This window comes from Mobula birostris, chromosome 7 (genome assembly GCF_030028105.1).
Source record: "Mobula birostris isolate sMobBir1 chromosome 7, sMobBir1.hap1, whole genome shotgun sequence".
NCBI lineage: Eukaryota > Metazoa > Chordata > Chondrichthyes > Myliobatiformes > Myliobatidae > Mobula > Mobula birostris.
The window spans coordinates 58,814,483-58,834,939 of record NC_092376.1 but is presented as its reverse complement, the minus strand read 5'-3'; the positions used below and the strand labels follow the sequence as shown (position 1 = coordinate 58,834,939).

Here is a 20,457-nt window from a genome sequence, read left to right as displayed (position 1 = left end):
TCTTTGGACGTGGGAGGTAACTGAAGTACAGTACCTGGATAAAACCCACACACTCGCTTAACATAGTACCACATGTTCCCAAATTGTGGAAATAATTCTGCAGTATTGCAAATAGAAATTGCCTAGAATATGATGTAGAAACATGAAAACTTTGAATGCACTGTCACTTGTATCATTAATACTTATCATTTGACTGTCTGTTTATCTTTACAGATAGTTCTACCCAGTGCCACTAGCTTAATGGTCAAGTGCTGTATGACAAAGCAGTATACAAGTGCTATTTGTTTTGGGCTTCCTTTTTTCTCTGGTATAATCTTTGCTGATTTGCATTTTTCATTTTTACACCTCAACACCCCCCTCCCTCAAGAAGAACTGCTCCTGTCATGTATCCTCCCCCACAGCTTTCTCATTCGTCTTGTTTTCTGCTGACACTTCTCTAGATTGAAAATTACAAATATTGCAAAAGTTGAATCTGCCTCCAATCTAATTTTTCATGTTTAGCAGAGACCGTAGGGCCGTGTGCAATGGAGCAATTCATCACATAACGTGAATAAATCGAGATTATGCCCAGATGCCTTCTGTAAGAGGGGGTTCTGTGCAGTTTATGAAGCAAGATTTTCAAATGAAGTGGATAAGCTGAAGTTCAGTGATTTACAGATGAGTCATTGTTGGTGGCAAAGTGATTAGTACAGGAGCATTAAATAGGAAATTAATTCTTTGTGTTTATATACTCAATAGAATGCAAATGTAAAATGTACTGAACCTTAATCAAGTACAGGTTATAGTGCTTTTTGTATTGGTACTTCATTACAAGACTGATTAAATGTTAATGAGGATGATGAGTTACAGTTTTGGAGAGTGACTTGAGAAGCTGTTTTTTTCAGTTAAACTGTGAAGACTAAATGTGACAAATCTTAAAAATTAGATGCTTAGAAGAGGAAAAAAATCTAATGTAGTGTTTGCACATTTATTGGGAGATGGTTCCCAGAAGTTAATGTTAGGATAATTGCGAAAGGAATCGAGGGGCAAATTGCAGTGTGAATGAGGTTTTTTTTTCTCCTGTAAATGAAGCTGACTGCAAATTATTTTGAAAAGAAAATTGATTGTTATTTGAAAGGAATATTCCAAGAGACTTAACTAATAAGGAAAATTACTGACAAAGGTTTGGTGGCTTCAGGATTGTTTTACTGATCCTACAAAGGTTGCAAACATGGGGGATGCACTTTTGTAAGTTTGGTTATCATCGATTTTCTCCTTCAAAGCTGAAACTTCTCACTCCTTGGAGGACAGAGCAAAGATCCCAAGATCTCCCTCTTGTAGGTTGTAGTGCATGTGCTTGTATGTTGACAGAAGATCGGATGCAATATAGCCATGGCTCCAATATTGTGTACACTGACAGGTGATAACTTGCAGTTCCTGAATGCCTTTCTTAAACCAAAAATTGACCAATTCACTGCTGACAATATGATGCATATTTTGTGCACCCTTTTGACCAGGTGAAAAGACTTCCAGTAGGCCTTGGTGCTTATTATTCACATCTAAAACGAGAGAGGGCAGGATACAATGAAAATCATGCCAAATAACACATAAAACCTAAAATAACAGTAACATATAGTAAAAGCAGGAATGATATGATAAATGCACAGCCTATATAAAGTAGAAATACTTTTCCACAATCATTACTGAACTGTTCTCCGTAGTGAAAATTTCGCACTAGCGCTCTCGGCAGAAAATCTCATGCAAGCGCTGTTGGCAAAAGCACAGCGCAAGCTATGAAGCTGCCAAATCATACCAAATAACACGTAAAAATACACAGCCTATATAAAGTAGAAATAACGTATGTACAGTGTAGTATCACTTACCGGTATTGGTTCAGCACTGAGCACACTGATGATGGTGTGTTAGACTGAGTTGTCGCAGGTTGGGTGGTGCACTGGCCCCCACCCTCCAGGCCACCGACAGATACCGAACCGCGAAGCATGCAGGGGTGCAGCGGTAGCCGGGAGGCACACAGCACATCTTTAAGAGAAAAGCTGAAATAAACATGCTAATTAATTAGATGCCGCCCGACACATAATTGTTGGCCCAGATCAGTGCCGATTTCCGATTGCATTGTCTCTGATCTGGGCCGACAATTATATGTCGGGCGGCACATAATTAATTAGCATGTTTATTTCTGCTTTTTTCTTAAAGATGTGCTGTGTGCCTCCCGTCTACTGCTGCATTCTCCATGAATCGGTACAGTATCTGTCTGTGGCCTGGGTGTTGGGGTGGTGGGACACTGGGGTGTCATCTCATCATCTGTTTCCATTAGAGCAGGCAGCTCATCATCGCCTATGACTGCCTGCCTCAATGTCGAAGGTCGAGGTTCGTCGTCTGCTGTGGCTGATGTGGAAGGCTTGCTTGACTGCTGAGCCTCGCGCATTTTTCTTTCGTACAGTTCTTTATAAGGACTCAAACCATCCTGCAAATATCCCCTAAACCTACGTACCCTTTCAAAATTAAAGTCGTACTTTATCATTGCAGTGAAAATCTCACGCAGTCACTTTCGGTCTGTTCGCTACTGCATTCGGTTTTGATTGTTATCCTTTCCTCTTCCAATTGCATCAGCTCGTCATCTATCAGTTGCTGGTCATGGAATGCCAAAACCTCTTCAACATCATGTTTGTCAGCTTCCACGAGCCAAACTCACTTAGTCCTTACTTGGTTCACCATGCTCAAAACGCTTAATTATGTCTAGTTTTACGCTAAGTGTAACACCCTTATGAGCTCTTTTAAGCTTTTCCAATACCTTAGAACTTATCTTGCAAATGGCTGCTCATAGGCATGTGTTTAAGCAGTGCTGGCGAGAATGCAGTTCCGAATCCGGGGAGAGCGGCTGCTTGGGGCGCGTGGTGCGCTGCCTTTTATCACGCACTGATTTTCCCCACGTGCCGCTTTTTTTTCCTGTAACAGTGAAAACACTTTCTGAAAGTGAAAACAGGGTACTAATGTAGGTCTTTCGTAACAGTGAGGTTTCGTGAAGCGAACGTTTGAAAAGCAGGGGACACCTGTATTAGATAGCATGGACTTATCATTACCATCAGTATAATGTTCATCCTTTGCCATCAAAAATTTCATTTTGGCAACAGATTTGTCCAGAGTCAGGAAAGTAAACTATAGTTACTTTATTTCTTGTTCCGAAGGTGCTTTGCTTAAATGTGGCTTCTTGATTTAAAATTGCAGCAGGATTGAACTCTCTTTCCCCTGGAATTGGGGCTGGAGACTGTTGCTGAACAGTTTCTAACTAGCGTCAAATGCGCGGACTTGTGTGGGCATTATAAACTACACCATGCTTACAGTGCAAAACTGCAGTGAATAGTTTTTAAATAGCATGTGTTTGTGTTCAAAAAGCAGCAATTTTTATCTCTGATGTTTGGTGAGAAATAAGTAGGAAGACAATTTCACTACTTCAAGTTAGTAAGTTAGGAGCTACAAAGAATTTGAAGGTGTCAACAATCATCATGCAGGATACAATGAAAATGAAGGTTTGGAATCAGAATCAGGTTTATTATCACTGGCATGTGATGTGAAATTTGTTAACTTAGCAGCAGTAGTTCAATGCAATACATAGTCTAGCAGAGAGAAAAAAAATAAAAAAACATAATACTGTAAATAAGTAAATCAATTACATATTGAATAGATTATTAAAATGTGCAAAAACAGAAATACTGTATATTAAAAAAGTGAGGTAGTCCATTTAGGAATCAGATGGCAGAGGGGAAGAAACTGTTCCTGAACCGCTGAGTGTGTGCCTTCAGGATTCTGTATCTCCTACCTGATGGTAACAGTAATAAAAGGGCATGCCCTGGGTGCTGGAGATCCTTAATAATGGACGCTGCCTTTCTGAGACACCACTCCCTAAAGATGTCCTGGGTACTTTGTAGGCTAGTGCCCAAGATGGAGCTGACTAGATTTACAACCTTCTGCAGCTTCTTTCAGTCCTGTGCCTTAGCCCCCCTATACCAGACAGTGATGCAGCCTGTCAGAATGCTCTCCACGGTACAACTATAGAAGATTTTGAGAGTATTTGTTGACATGCCAAATGGCTTCAAATTCCTAATAAAGTATAGCTGCTGTCTTACCTTCTTTATGACTACATCAATACACTGGGTCCAGGTTAGATCCTCAGAGATCTTGACGCCGAGGAACTTGAAGCTGCTCAGTCTATCCACTTCTGATCCCTCTATGAGGATTGGTATGTGTTTCTTCATCTTACTCTTCCTGAAGTCCACAATCAGCTCTTTCGTCTTAATGATGTTGAGTGCCAGGTTGTTGCTGCAACACCATTCCACTATTTGGCATATCTCACTCCTGTACAGCCTCTCGTCACCACCTGAGATTCTACCAAAAATGGTTGTATCATCAGCAAATTTGTAGATGGTGTTTGTGCTATGCCCAGCCACACAGTTATGTATATACAGAGAGTAGAGCAGTGGGCTAAGCACAAACCCCTGAGGTGTGCCAGTGTTGATCGTCGGCGAAGAGGATATGTTATCACCAATCCGCACAGGCTGTGGTCTTCCGGTTAGGAAGTCAAGGATCCAGTTGCAGAGGGAGGTACAGAGGCCCAGGTTCTGCACCTTCTCAATCAGGATTGTGGGAATGATGGTAGTAAATGCTGAGCTATAGCTGATGAACAGCATCCTGACGTAGGTGTTTGTGTTGTCCAGGTGGTCTAAAGCCGTGTGAAGAGTCATGGAGATTGCATCTGCCGTTGACTATCCAAAATTGTATGATGGCAGTTCATTACCTGCATTACGTTTCTGAGTTTGTTCATTTACAGTCAACCAAAAGAACATGGCTCTATAAGTCTCCGTCGATAACTATTAGGAACTAAAACAGTTATATAGTGGCGTAATAGTATTGGCAGTGTTTCTAGTTTGTTCTGTATTTCATTTAAATACATAATTTTTTACTCAATTGCAACTTTGTCTTTGTTATACTTTTTAATAACTATTACCATGAAACTTTGGCTAATTGGGGCAACCGCTTCATTGGGCCAAAAGGTACTGGTCCCCATGAGTCACAATTAACTGGAATCGGCTATACTGTCTTTTAATTTTGCAATCCAGGAAAATATTCTGACCTGTTCCTTCTAGTTTTCCACTGTTTGTAAATAATTATAACATTTGGCAATATTATGGCAGAATGTTTTTGAGGAGCTGTAACAATTTGCATTGTTGTATCACTACAGTTTACAAAGGCATAATCAAAATGATTTTGAGTATAGAGATCATGTGTAATATAGGCTTACATTAATAAGAAACTTAAGTGTTTGAGTGGAAAAGTTGAAGTTCCAAATGGACTTGTGATACAAGGGGTTTGCGCTGATGTTTTTGATCCAAAATGTGAAGCAGAGAAGTACCAGCACAGTCAAAATCCAAGGGCAGCTTGGTAATTTACTGTTTTCTGGTAAATTGAAATACTTCACAATTTAATTAAGCTAATTTTAAAATGCTGTTGAAGTATTTAATTTTTTTCATAGTTTTATATTTATATGAAATTGCCTTTTCTCTTGTAGGATGAAGAGGAAGAAATCAAACTGGAAATCAATATGTTGAAAAAATATTCTCACCACAGAAATATCGCAACCTACTATGGTGCTTTTATAAAGAAAAGTCCTCCAGGACACGATGATCAACTCTGGGTAAGAAAAATATAATATGTTTTACATTGTGTGCAGGGACTGTGTATTTTCATATAGAATGAATTGCTTTGAAGTATGCAGTAGTTGGCTGGTTATTGAATTTTCTACAAAACTTTATCCCATCATTTTCATTATTTTGCAAATAACAAAGTAATAACAGTTTTAACATACTGATATTTGCTGTAAATATTCAATTTGCTGAGAAGATTAAGGTTCAATGGTTCAATTTAATATCAGAGAATATATACAGTATACAACCTGAAATTCTTACTCTTCCCAGACATCCATGAAATAGAAAAAACCTAAAGAATGAATCACAGATGTTAGAGCCCCGAAGCTCCTCCTTCCCAACCCATACACAAGGAGCAGCAAGAGCATCAGCCCTCCCCCACTTCCCCCCCTTCCCCCTCCCCATTTGCTCCAGAAAAAGAACTGATTTCCACCCCCCCCCCCCACTGCACCACCCCACTATGCAAGCAATAGTAAAGCCCCCCAAACAGCCCATGGTCCATTTTTCTTCTGGTTACCTTCGCCTCCAATTGAGGGCAAGAAAGAAGCTTACTTAAGGTTTAGGAAGCAAGGGACAGACAGGGCTCTTGAGATTTAGGAGGTAGCCAGGAAGAAGCTTAAGAAAGGACTTAGGAAAGCTAGAAGGGACACAAGAAAGCTTGGGCGAGTATGATTAAGGAAAACCCAAGGGGGTTCTACACATTCATGAGTGAAAGTGGGATTAATCAGGGATAAAAAAAGAAACATATACGTGGAGTCAGAGTAAGTAGAGATGTCCTTCAGTATTCACCTGTGAAAGAGACTTGGACCAATGTGAGCTCAGTTGGAACAGGCTAATATGCTCGATCATCTTGATATAATGAAAAAGAATGTGCTGGAACTTTTCATAGGCAAGTCCCTGGAGCCAGAAAGGGTGTACCCTAAATTATTACAGGAAGCAAGGGAAGAGATTGCTGTGCCTTTGGCAAGGATCTTTGCATCCTCACCAGCCACAGGAGGAGTTTCAGAAGATTGGAAGTTGGCAAATATTCCTTTGTTCAAGGAAGGGTAATTGGGATAAACCTGGGAATTATAGACCAGAGAGTCTTGCATCTGTGGTGGCAATCAGAGGTTCTTAGAGACAGATCCTTAGAGCATTTGGAGAAGCATAGTCTGATTAGGGATAGTCAGCATGGCTTTGTGAGGGGCAGCTTGTGCCTTATAAGCTTGATTGAATTCATGGATCCAGGGAAGCTTGGCCACGTAAATGCTGAATTGGCTTGCCCACATAAGACAGGAAGGCACTAGATAGAGCATATTCTGCCTTGAGGTCAGTGACTGGTGGTGTTCTGCAGGGATCTGTTCTGGGATCCTGCTCTTCCTGATTTTTTTTTGGATGGGGAAGTGGAAGAGTGGGTTAATAATTATGCAGATGGCAGGAATGTTGGTGCTGCTGTGGTTCAAGTAGAATGTTGTTGTAAGACACAATGGGACATGATAGGGTGCAGAGCAGGGCTGAGAAGTGATAAATGGAGTTTAATCTGGGAAAGTGTGAAGTAATTCATTTGGTAGGTGGAAATAAAGGCAGAACACAGGGGTAAAGGTGGGATTTTTTGAAGTGTGGTGGAACAGGGGGATCTTGGAATCTCTCAAAGTTGGCCTGCAAGTTGCTTGGTTATGGTCTGTTAGTTTGGGGACTGGGTTAACGAGCCACAAGGTAATGTGCAGCTCTATAAGACTCTGATTAGACCACTCTCGGAGTGTTTTGTTGAATCCTGGTTGCCTCACCATTGCAAGGACGTGGAAGCTTTAGAAAGGATGCAGAGATGATATATTGGTGTGATACCTGGATTAGAGAGCATGCCTTATGAGAAAAGATTGGGCAAGATAGAATGTTTCTCCTTGGAGCAAAGGAGGGTGGCTGGTAACTTGGTGGTTTGTTCGATAAGAGTCACAACTAGGGTGAGCTGACAGCCCCATTTTTCCAGGGCAGAAATGGTTAATATGATTGGAGGAAAAGTATAGGGGAGATGTGAGAGGTAGGATTTTAATTAGTGTGGTGAGCGTGCAGAAGACACTGCCGGGGTGATGGTAGAGGATTGTACACTAGGGACATTTAAGAGACCCTTAGATAGGCACATGGATGAAAGAAAAATGGTCTATGTGGGAGGGTAGCATTAAATTGATCTTGGGAGTAAGTTAAAAAGTTGGCACAACATCTCAGGCCAAAGGGCTTGTTTTGTGCTGTACTGTTCTATGTTTTGTTTCTCTTTCATAGAGGGATAATAGAAACTTAGTAAGATAATAGTAAAATATTTAGAAGGTAATAATTTAATTTACAAGGTTTATTTATTTTTTGAGATACAGTGCAGAGTAGGCTCTTCTGGCCCTTGAAGCCATGCTGCCCAGCAATCCCCTGATTTAGTCCTGACCCAATCACGAGACAGTTTACAATGACCAATTAACCTACCAACCAGTATATCTTTGGACTGTGGGAGGAAGCCGAAACGCCTGGAGCAAACCCATCAGGCGGGAATTGAGCCAGGGTCACCTGTGCTAGAAAGCATTCTGCTGACCTTGTGCCTAGAAACCGTGCCTCTACTTTACTGACACAAAATTAAGTTTTGCTTTATTATGTGGATTGGGAAATATTTATTTCTCACTGCACAAATATATCTGAAATACTAAGTTCAAGACATTCTGTCACCAGTAAGATGAACAATTTTTATAGATGACTCTGCATCTACCAATTAATATCTTGCTACAACAGCCTCATATTCAGAATCGGCAAGATCAAAGAACTGACAGTGAACATCAGGAAGGGGAAGTTGGGAGAACGTACTCTTATATAGTCTGAGCTGAAGATAGATGTTTAACCATATAACAATTACAGCATGGAAACAGGCCATCTCGGCCCTTCTAGTCTGTACCGAACGCTTACTCTCACCTAGTCCCACCGACCTGCACTTAGCCCATAACCCTCCATTCCTTTCCTGTCCATATAGCTATCCAATTTTACTTTAAATGACAATATCGAACCTGCCTCTACCACTTCTGCTGGAAGCTCGATCCACATAGCTACCACTCTCTGAGTAAAGAAGTTTCCCCTGTGTTACCCCTAAACTTTTGCCCCATAACGTTCAACTCATGTCCTCTTGTTTGAATCTCCCTTACTCTCAATGGAAAAAAGCTTATCCATATCAACTCTATCTATCCCCCTCATAACTTTAAATACCTTAATCAAGTTCCCCCTCAACCATCTACGCTCCAAAGAATAAAGACCCAACTTGTTCAACCTTTCTCTGTAACTTAGGTGCTGTAACCCAGGTAACATTCTAGTAAATCTTCTCTGTATTCTGTCTATTTTGTTGACATCTTTCCTATAATTCGGTGACCAGAACTGTACTCAATACTCTAAATTTGGCCTTACCAATGCCTTGTACAATTTTAACATTACATCCCGACTCCTATACTCAATGCTCTAATTTATAAAGGCCAGCATACCAAAAGCTTTCTTCAACACCCTATCCACATGAGATTCCACCTTCAGGGAACTATGCACCATTATTCCTAGATCCCTCTGTTCTACTGCATTCTTCAATGCCCTACCATTTACCATGTATGCTTTCTTGTTACTACCATCAGGGAGGGAGTGTAGTATTCTGAAGACCCCTACTCAACAATTTAGGAACAGCTTCTTCCCCTCCACCATCAATGTTCTGAACAGGTCATGAATACCACTTTGCTGCTCATTTTGCACTGTTTAGTTTGTAAGTTATAGTAACTTTTGTCTTTGCACTGTGCTGCAGAACAACAAATTTCTTGACATGAAAGTTAGTGATAGTAAACCTAATTCTCATATAAATTCTGGTCAATGTTCATCCAGTCATTTATTTGAGCGAATGGACATTTTTTTTCTTGACATATTTGAACAACATAACGCAGTTATGTGAAACATTGTTTCCTTTAAACTTGATAGTGTTGCATGTTTGTAGCAAAGAGAACAATCTGGCTTGGCCTGTTTCATCAGCATCGTAGATAACATCTGCACAATATTGTTGAAGCAAGTTAATCCGCACTACCTTTCTCGCCATGTGCTTTCTTGAATTTAATGTGGAACCTATATTTCCATTGAGACAACCAACCATCTGTGCTTTAAAATCTGTGACCTGGCTTTTTAGCTTGTTCCTCTGACATTTTTAGCATTGGCCCACTGACATGCACACCTCGTACAGTTACAATGGAAAAGACCGAGGGCTTCTTCAACATCTGGATACTTAACTTCACTCCTTTCATTTCTGGGATGTTCCCTGTTGTCCCCGCGTAATTTCCATTCTTCTCACGGTTTATCTTGCTGATGTATCAAGCATGTAGTTGTAGATCTCTGCCAGCTACGATGTGTGGTGTTAAGCAGGTGACTTTTAATTTGGTCCAGTAGGATCACTTTTTCTGCTCGTGACAAATCTTTCTGACGCATCTTGGCAAAGGTCTCAATTTTTAAAAAAAAGTAAATCATCAAAGATTACTGCTTTCTGAATTGGCATCATCGGCCCAAATGGATAACATATCAATTGCACATGCAGTTGTTCACTCGGTAAGCCGGATTAGTATCTAACAGCCACACAAATGCTCGTGACTGACAGTCTCCTGCCCCAATTAAGTGGCATTATCTCAAATAAACTGAGGAAATCCCAGCTATTTTCTCAATTTGTTTTTGTTCTTTAAGAGTTTTCCCAAATAAGTGGCTGTAATGTTCTTAAGATTTTATTGAGGAAATTTATTTACAGCATTGTGATGTCGTTCCAGGCAAAAGCCTCTTTTAAGCATTTCATTTAAATATATATCTTCATTCAAATCTGCATAAGCAATGGTGGAACAAGTAATTTTCTATGTGGGTTTGGGTGAGGAAATAACCATGCATTTCGATAACACTTGATATTTTTAAGTATCAGAAGATTTTTTTTTAATATATACATATTTTAACAGAGGAGTCCCTAGCATGATTGTGTGGTGACCGTGACAACAATAAACCCAGTTCTTTGCTGGATAGTTGGTAGAACATCATCCTGGAGAGTGAATGGCTCCTCATAGAAATAAATAGATTCTTGTTTCACAAGAAGCAAGAGCGCCTTAGATAAACAGAAATGTGGCATCTTGGTTACAATTCTAGCAGCCGCGATGGGTTGAGTGATTTACTCTCTCTCCTTTATTTGTATGGTAGATTATGTGAACAAGTCCCACAGTCAACCTTGGCAAACGTCTTCTCAGTTAAGACAAGATTGCCACCAATAAATCAAACTGGCGTTTACTTATAAAAATGATTACAGGTGTGTCTATCCTCTGCATTTAGTTAAATTATATAGTACATGAATTGAGAGCTATAATCATGAAACATCTGAGGAAGAAAGTAGTGTAGACTAATTCATTATCAATTGCCATGTGAGCTCCATTCATTTGAAGCCTTTCCCCATATGCTACACCATATGCTGTGGTATCAAAGTAGATCCATTCCTAATGGCATAGACATAATATTCTCTTCAAAAGTCAACAAACATTTTTCTTTTAACTTTAAGTTGATCTTTCTATAATTACTTCTGGTCAAAAATAATAGTGACCATATGAAATTTTTAGATCTAAATTTTACCTGTGAATGTCAGAATGTCATTACCTGTTGTCAAGTAAAGTTTTTTTTTGTGGAGAGTTTGTATAAAGTCATTCCTATTTTAAATAAAGCAGTGCATTGATCTTGAAGTAAAGTGAAATATAGTACTTTTTAATGGTTTGAGTTGTGTGGTTAACAATTGTTATGATGGAGCTATGAGATTGAAATAAGATCTTAATTGACACAATTGAAGTCAGTTGCTGTAATTTTTCTAAAACTTTTTTTTTCCCCAATAGCTTGTAATGGAGTTTTGTGGTGCAGGATCCATTACCGACTTAGTGAAAAACACAAAAGGAAATTCCCTGAAGGAAGACTGGATTGCATACATCTGTAGAGAGATCCTTCGGGTGAGCATAGATTTTTGAACAAAGTCCAAAGCTGGTTGTTTTGCAGGTGTTTATGATCAAAGTGGAAGAGCATAACTTATCCAAGCAAGGAAAAATCCATTACGATTGCATAAATGTGGATTTAGTATCAACAGGTCCTTTAGAGATTCTGTTTCAGCACTTTGGTCTGGCCTCCATTCAACTTTTATGGAAGTTGAATTTGAAGTTTTACTAACAGATTAACAACCTAATCTTAAAGACCTTTTTTTTTATTGATAAATGGTTAAAATAAAATTCTTCATTTAAAAAATAGTGTTCGTATTATGTAGACCATTTAATTTTGTTTGGTTTCTTTTGAATTAAAGTAACCTGATAAAATTACTTTCCAAGCTCTCTTGTTCACAAGAGCTTTTTTTTTGGAATAAGCATCAGCTGTCTGGGTAGCTGCCATTTTTGCTGCCCTTCAGACCTCAAAATGTGTTTAAAATATAGAAGTATTCCAGACATCACACAAGATCTGATTTGTTTCCTTTCATGGCTGCTGTGGTCTGTTCAGAATTGTATCATTTCTGCTACTTTTGTAAGCAAAACAAGAAGACAGGTTCAGCTGAAAAAAATATCCAGTGCCTCAGATTAATGTGGAATGATATATCCTTCCCTAACTGAGTCCCAGATTTTTATGCTATAAGTTACATGACTCGGGCTGCCCTAATTGCAATTTTTGGATTTTACGCTGTGTCATTTAGATAGAAGTGCTAAGTTCTTTTTCTATCTCCTGCCTATTTTTCAAGTTATTTTCTTGTTAGTTTATTGTTATTTTGGCTTAATTGTGTAATTGATTCAGGTTCTTAAAAATGTTAATATACAAAGATTATGAAATAGGCAATGAATCTGTAAGCAAATGCAAGCGTAGATGTTAGATTTTTTTCCCCTTTTGCATTGATCTCATTTAGCGAAAATACATATCATACTTACATTTGTTTAATTTGTTTTTAGGGGTTGTCACATCTTCATGTCCATCACGTAATTCATCGTGATATCAAAGGCCAGAATGTATTGCTGACAGAAAATGCTGAAGTGAAGCTGGGTATGTAATTAATATTGGAAAGCCAGAGACTGCATTTTAAATGGTGGTTCCATATCTGACAGGGAAAGCAATTAAATTCACTTCCAATAAGAAAAAAAATCTTTATGTACATACTTGCCAAGAGCTGGTTAAGTTCAAGATTCAAGGCAAGAAGATGGCAACTTCAGTGTTTGCCATAATGTGCTTGAGTTTTTAATTAGGTTGGCCCAAAGTTAAATTCTATGATAGTATACAGTATTGTGCAAAATTCTTAGGCATGTTCGTCAACATGGAGTGGAAAGAGAGTTTGTAAATCTGAGGGGAGCAAGGGATGTTGGAAATGGCAAGGGTCGAACACCACAGGAGGGGCATGAGACAAATGACAGGAGCAGCACCAGGGTGGGGGATGGGACAAATGACAGGAGCAGCACCAAGGTGGGGGATGGGACAAATGACAGGAACAGCACCAGGGTGGGGGATGGGACAAATGGCAGGAGCAGCACCAGGGTGGGGGATGGGACAAATGGCAGGAGCAGCACCAGGGTGGGGGATGGGACAAATGGCAGTGGAGCAGCACCAGGGTGGGGGATGGGACAAATGACAGGAGCAGCACCAGGGTGAGGGATGGGACAAATGACAGGAGCAGCACCAGGGTGGGGGATGGGACAAATGGCAGTGGAGCAGCACCAGGGTGGGGGATGGGACAAATGACAGGAGCAGCACCAGGGTGGGGGATGGGACAAATGGCAGTGGAGCAGCACCAGGGTTGGGGGGGTGGGTATGGGTGTAGACATACCCAGCCCTGAGACATCAGGCAAGGTAATTTGATTCCAAACAGTTGGTTTATTGATCATTATAGAATGTCTCTCCAGTGCTTCCTACTCCCTCCCCTGTTCCTTCCCCTTTTCCCAACCATGATTCCCCTCTCCCTGTCCCCTTTCTACTCTCAGTGCACAATAGTGACCCATGTCAAATCTAGGTTTGTCATCACTCACATGGCATGCAATTTGTTTTTTTTTGTGGCAGCAGTACAGTGCAATACATGAAATTACTACAGTACTATGCTAAAGTTTTGGGCACTAGACGTATCTAAGTTTTGTGTGTAATGAATAATATGTAACTGCTAGATTGGTCTTATGTGTGTGTCTTAATTTTGCTGGCTGGTAATGAAGAGAGTATAGCAATAATTTCTTAAAATTGTACAAATAAATTAGAATTGTTTACTACTTAGAGATACTCTCATGCTTTTTAAAATTTGATGAAGATAGCAATAGTTCTCCATGTCTAAGAATATCTGTGAATTGAAGTTATTCAATGCCCTTTCAAGAAATTTCACTTCTAGTGGTGAAGCAAAATTGCCATTGGGAACTCTGGTCATCACTTTCACTGCCAATTATGACTATTTGGGTTCCCTGTCTGCAAAGTCCTAATTTCAAAGGAAAACTTTAAGTGTCCACCGACTCTTCAAAAACTAGCTTATGTACTGTGTTCACTATCTAGTAAAAGATTTCCAAATTACAAATGATTTCTAAAATGCAAAACACAGGTAAAATTCATATAAGTTGTTAAGACATACCAATGAGTTGCAGACAAATGAGTTGTCTCTCATAGAAATCGAAGGCAGCGGAATGGATTTTATTTTCTCCATCTTTCTGTCTTTCTTCTTTATGTTCCTTGACCATTCCTTACTGGCCTGACTGCTGTCTTGCATTTATACTGTGTTTTTGCAACTTGGCTGATTTTTGTTTTTTGCCATGTGATATTTTTTCACATAACTTTTCACACAGGTGGTCTAAAAGCTCTGGGGATGGGTATCCCAGATACCCAAAGTTAATGCTTGAATGCTGACTCTTTGAGTAAGCAAACTTTTCACCATTAATAATATCATCTTTTTGAAATGCTAAGTGATGGTTTCAATCTGCTCTGCAAACTTCCTTGAACCTGAATGCGGCCAACATTCTCTAGTTTGATACAGGCCAATTAATATAACCCCAGTGTCTTACACTGCATCTCTTGAGCAAATATACTCGTGCTGTGGGCCAACAATCTGCTCTATGGACAGTGCTGTTTGTTTGCAAAGCTGTCCTTTTAACTTCAGTCTGATTATTAGTTGATATTTACAGTAAGAACTGAAGACTGGCTCTCTTCTAAATATTCAAAGTAAATTTATTATCAAAGTACTTATACAGTCCTGAGATCCATTTTCTTGTGGGCATACTCAATAAATCATAATAGAAAAATAACCATAAAAGAATCAGTGAAAGACTGCACCAACTTGGACTTAAAACCAAAGGCAATAAACTGCAAATACAAAGAAAGAAATGAAAATAAATAGGATAGGCAATAAGTATCAAGAATGAGATGAATAGTCCTTGAAGGTGAGTCCATAGGTTGTGGGAACATTTCAATGATGGGGCAAGTGGAGTTGAGTGAAGTTACTCCCTTTGGTTCAAGAGCCTGATGATTGAGGGCTAATAACTAACTATTCCTGAATCTAGTGGTCTGAGTCCTGACGGTCCTATAACTTCCTGATGGCAACAGTGAGAAGGAGCACGTCCTGGGCAGTGGGGCTCTCTGATGCATGCTGCTTTCCTGTGACAATAATTCATGTAGATGTGCTCAAAAGTTGGGAGTGCTTTACCCATATCCACTACTTTTTGTTGGATTTTCCATTCAAGGGCATCGGTATATCCATACCAGGCTGCAATGCAGCTGGTCAATATACTCACCACTACAGATCTACAGAAGTTTGTCAAAGTTTTAGATGTCATGCTGATTCTTCGCAAACTCCTCAGGAAGTAGAGGTGCTGCTATACTTCATAATTGCCCTTGTGTGCTGGGCCCAGGACAAGTCCTCCGAAATAATAACACTGAGGAATTTAAAGTTGCTGATGCTCTCCGCCTCCAGTCCTCTGAATACTGGCTGATTAGACCTCTGGTTTGCTTCTCCTGAAGTCAATTATCAGCTTTTTGTTCTGGCAGACATTGAGTAAGAGTTTGTTGGGATGGCACCACTCAGCCAGATTTTTAATCTCCCTACTGTATGCTAATTCATCACCACCTTTGATTGGCCAACAACAGCAGTGCTATCAGCATACTGGAATATGAGGTTGAAGCTATGTTTAGCCACACAGTCATAAGTGTAAAGCGACCAGAGCAGGGGGCTAAGCACACAGCCTTGTGTTGCACCTGTGCGGTTGGAGATCATGGAGGAGATGTTGTCAATCCAAACTCACTGGGATCTGCAAGTGAGGAAATCGAAGATCCAATTGCACAAGAAGCTATTGAGGCCAAGGTCTTGGAGCTTATTGGTTAGGTTTGAGTGGCTGATGGTATTAATTGTTGAGCTTTAGCCAATAAAGAGCATCCTGATGTATATGTTTTTGCTGTCCAGATGTTGCAGGGTTGAGTAAAGAGACCATGAGATGGCATCTGCTGTGGACTTGTTGCTCTATTAGGCAAACTGGAGTGTATCCAAGTCACTGTGCAGGCAGGAGTTAATATGCTTCATCACCAAACTCTCAAAACATTTCATTGCTGTGATTGTAAGTGCTACTGGATGATAGTTGTTGAGGCAGGATACCACATTCTTCTTAGATACTTGTATAATTGAAACCTGCTTGACGCAGTTGGGTATTTCAGACTGCTGAAGTGAGAGTTTAAAGATCTCCGTGGACTCTCCAGCCAGTTGATCAGCACAGGACAAAAAGCTGAACAAAGAACATTGGAAGTTTGACATTCGCATAAACATCTTTCCTCTCCAGAAGTGTCAGCAGCTATAAGAATGTTGAGTTTGGCAAAAAGTACCCCGGCCCTCAACAGTGAATATCCAAAATAAAACAGATATTTTATTTCAATGATAAACATTTAAATTCAGGCAAATAACTCTTAACACACATTTAACATTCACAGAGGATTTCTAATTTATTAATGATTTCTGAATTACGAAAGATTTACAATCTACAAAGGATTTCCAAACACTGGAACAATTCTTACAAACTAGAAGAACATGCCAAGGAGTTGCAATGGAACAAGTTGTCCGTCACAGAAACCGAAGGTGGCGGAATGAATTCCCGTCTTCTTTCTGTATCTCCCGTCTTTCTGACATTCTCCTTGTCATTTCAAACCATGCAAAACAATGGGGTGATATCACTCAGCATATTAAACATGGTTACAAGTTGCGATATTTATGTACTAACCCCTTGAGTACATAAATATCGCAACTTGTAACCATGTTTAATATGCTGAGTGATATCACCCCATTGTTTTGCATTTGTCTGATAGAGACAAGTCTCCTTCTCACTTTACTTTGTAAAGCTATGCCTTCAACTTCAAACTAATTGCTACTTACTACATACATTAAGAACTGGGGTCTGTTTGTTTACAATAAAAAACTGAGCAAAGAATATTTGTTAAAAGTTTAATTTTATCACCAACAACATTGACTCTTTAGAAAGGTCATGCAGCTGTGCTTAGCAATAAGCAATAACCCTGGAAAGTGAACATCCGTAACAAACAAAGTGATCAATAGCACAAAAGATAAAATCAATCATTTATTAATTACATTGAAAGGATGATATATTTTATGTATTTAAAGGATGGAGAAAAAGTAACAGATTTCTACTTTGAATTGTCATATAAATTATTTGGTATTATGAAACTTGTTTTTAATCAGTTAGACTTGTTGCAATGTTGTTTTTTCAAAGCAAGATTAATCTGGAACCATGTCCACAAAAGAAATATTTCATTGGCTCTGAAATTTACACTCATGTTGAATTTTATTGTGACAAGTGTTCTCCATGCTTTGTAAATGAAAATGAGAATTAGATTTTATGATCTGGATGCTTCCAAACTGTTTATATTCTGAGTTTTCTCCCCAAATTAGCTTTAAAGATTTATTTACAAAAACATTAACTGTTGTGGGTTTTCGTTATTTATGTCACAATTTGTAATTGCTCAGTTGAAGGGAATTAAACTGCATGCATTTAAATTGCAATAGTTTCCGAGGGATTCTTCTAATTATCCATGATATCTTGGGTTACTTCAAAGCTGAAGTGGAACGAAACATTTTAAAGTCAAAATAAATTTATTATCAAATTATGTATCTGTCACCATAAAATACCCTGAGATTCATTTTCTTCTGGGTATTCACAGTAAATACAAAGAAACAAACAACCACTCTGCAACTGGCAACAAATTGTACAAATATAAAAAAAGTAAAAAGTGCACCTCCTCTCCGATAGCAGCATTGAGAAGAGAACGTGATCTGGATGGTGGTGGCCCTTGATGATGGATGCTGCTTTACTGTGACAGCACTCCATGTAGATGTGCTCAGTGTTGGGGATGGCTTTACCAGTGATAGACTAGGTTGTACGCTTTTCCATTCAAGGACATGGGTGTTTCTATACCCGGCCATGATGCAACCAATCAGTACACTTTCTCCGTGTCTTTAAAGTTCATCAAAGTTTTAGATGACGTGCTAAATCATCTTTTTAAAAAAAAGTAAAGGCACTGCCATGCCTTCTTTGTAATGGCACTTGTGTTGCACCCAGGACAGATCCCCTGAAATGATAACAGCAAGGAATTTGAAGTTGCTGACCCTCCCCACCTCTGATGAGGACTGGCATATGGATGTCTGGTTTCCTCTTCCTCCAATCATCAGTTCTTTGGTTTTGCTGACTTTAAGAGGTTATTGCTGTGGCACCACTCAGCCAGACTTTCAATCCACCTTTGATTTAGTCAGCAACAATGATGTCATCAGCAAATTTAAATATGGCATTGGTGCAGTGACTTAGCCACCCAGTCATAAATGTACATCATGTAGAGACTTGTGGTGCAACTGTGCTGATAGTGATTGTGGAGGAGATGTTGCCAATATGAACTGACTGGGCTGCAGGTGAGAAAATCCAGCTGCTCAAGGAGGTATTGAGGCCTAGGTCCTGGAGCTTATTGGTTAGATCTGAGGGCATGATAGTGACATCCTTTATGTACTACTTCCTATAGATGCTGCCTGGCCTGCTGCATTCCACCAGCATTTTGTGTGTGTTGCTTGAATTTCCACCATTGTTTGCGTGGTAATTAAACCCATTGATTTCATATTGTAAAGTAGAATTTCTCACTTTTTTTGTACTTAAATCTCAGTGTTTGAGAGGCCTTAATATAAGCGCATGAATAGGTAGGAAATTGAGGGGCACAGATCATGTGCATGCAGCTGTGTAGTTTAAGTTGATAGACTGGTCACCGATGTTCCCTCTAAGCTGTGCACGTGTGTGTGCGCACATGTTTTTCAACCAGCACACAAAGAAATTAAGGTGCGCACAAAAGGTTAGTTACATAAAATAATGTAGTAATTAATAATTATACTTATTGAAAATGATCTCCTAGCTAAATGTTTCTGTTAACTAGTTAGTCAGTTTTTCAAATACCACAACGCATGTCACTAATTTATGTCACCTCACCTCTCCTGTTCCGGTTTGTACAGCTGTATTACGGCGGCAGCCATCTTTAGCGGACAGTGTTAATATCATAAAGTTAAAGTTTTGCTAAGCTAACAACGTGAAGAAAACATCACAGTTCGCTGTTGACTTTTATAAATAGTCTTTGTGTTCATTTAGAAGAAAGGTTTCCTGAAGATGAGGTACAAGAATGGTCAGCTTTTGATTTCTCCGCAATTGCAGATTGTGACTTCACATTTGGCAATGAACAAGCTAATGCCATATGTCTAAAATATCATGATTTTCTAGCTGAAAATACTGTAATTAATAATTTTAAATTTTTCATGCAAGAAAAAATTAAATCCAATCTGATTTCAAACTTTGCTCAAATGGTGGCATTTGTACTTCAAAATGAACAGTTTTGTGACCTTGCACAGTTGATGGACATTGGGAGAACCTTTCTTGAGTCTAGTGTGGACTGTGAACGAGGTTTTAGCCTAATGAATCAGCTCAAGAACAAGCTGAGAAACTGTTTAGGTGAATGTCATTTGGATATGTTAACGAGGATCAAAAGCTATCAATTGGATGGAAGTTCTGTTAGTCTAGATAGAGTTTACAAAGAATGGGTAAATGCCAAAGGCAGGAGAGAGAAAAAATAACTGAGTGACTTAAATATGTATGTTATTTTGTTGTTATTCTGTGCAGTTTTATGTCAAATATTTTGTAAACCTACATAAATTATGCCATGCGTGCATTCAGTGTGCACGTACTTTTGTCACAGGAAAAAAATTTGCACAACTTAAGATTTTTGCGCACTCTGACTACTGAAACTTAGAGGGAACATTGTTGGTCAGCACAGATGATGTGGTCTGAAAGAGTTGTTCTTGCTCTTTATTGTTTAATAAATATCCTGGTTGTTAACGCTCATTGTATTCTCCCCACATGGTCACCACTTTCCCTGAATTTTTCTTTACAGTTGATTTTGGTGTTAGTGCACAATTGGACAGAACTGTTGGCAGAAGGAATACATTCATTGGAACACCCTACTGGATGGCACCAGAAGTCATTGCTTGTGATGAGAATCCAGATGCAACATACGATTACAGAGTAAGATGTTGGATTTCATCATTTGGTTAACTTCTATTGTCTTCCTTGGATTCGGTTAAAATTCATATTCCTCCAGTTCATTAACCAAACATTTAGAAAAAGACTAAAACAAGGTAACATTTTGTGCAGCCTATGATCCTTTTATTTGCAGCTAACAGGCGATGGAGAATATCTTTTGTGTCATG

The 20,457-nt window shown here is 39.2% G+C and overlaps 1 protein-coding gene across 5 annotated transcripts in view; it reads left to right on the top strand.

Annotated features, from left to right (window-relative positions):
* The window catches only part of LOC140200235 (mitogen-activated protein kinase kinase kinase kinase 4), a 286,211-nt gene that overhangs the window by 190,556 nt on the left and 75,198 nt on the right, over positions 1-20,457 (top strand). For all 5 annotated transcript variants that reach the window (XM_072263252.1, XM_072263247.1, XM_072263251.1 and 2 more), the window contains 4 exons: positions 5,564-5,689; positions 11,576-11,686; positions 12,662-12,752; positions 20,142-20,272. In XM_072263252.1, coding sequence (XP_072119353.1) covers positions 5,564-5,689; positions 11,576-11,686; positions 12,662-12,752; positions 20,142-20,272 — 459 coding nt within the window. The remainder of the gene's footprint in view (positions 1-5,563; positions 5,690-11,575; positions 11,687-12,661; positions 12,753-20,141; positions 20,273-20,457) is intronic.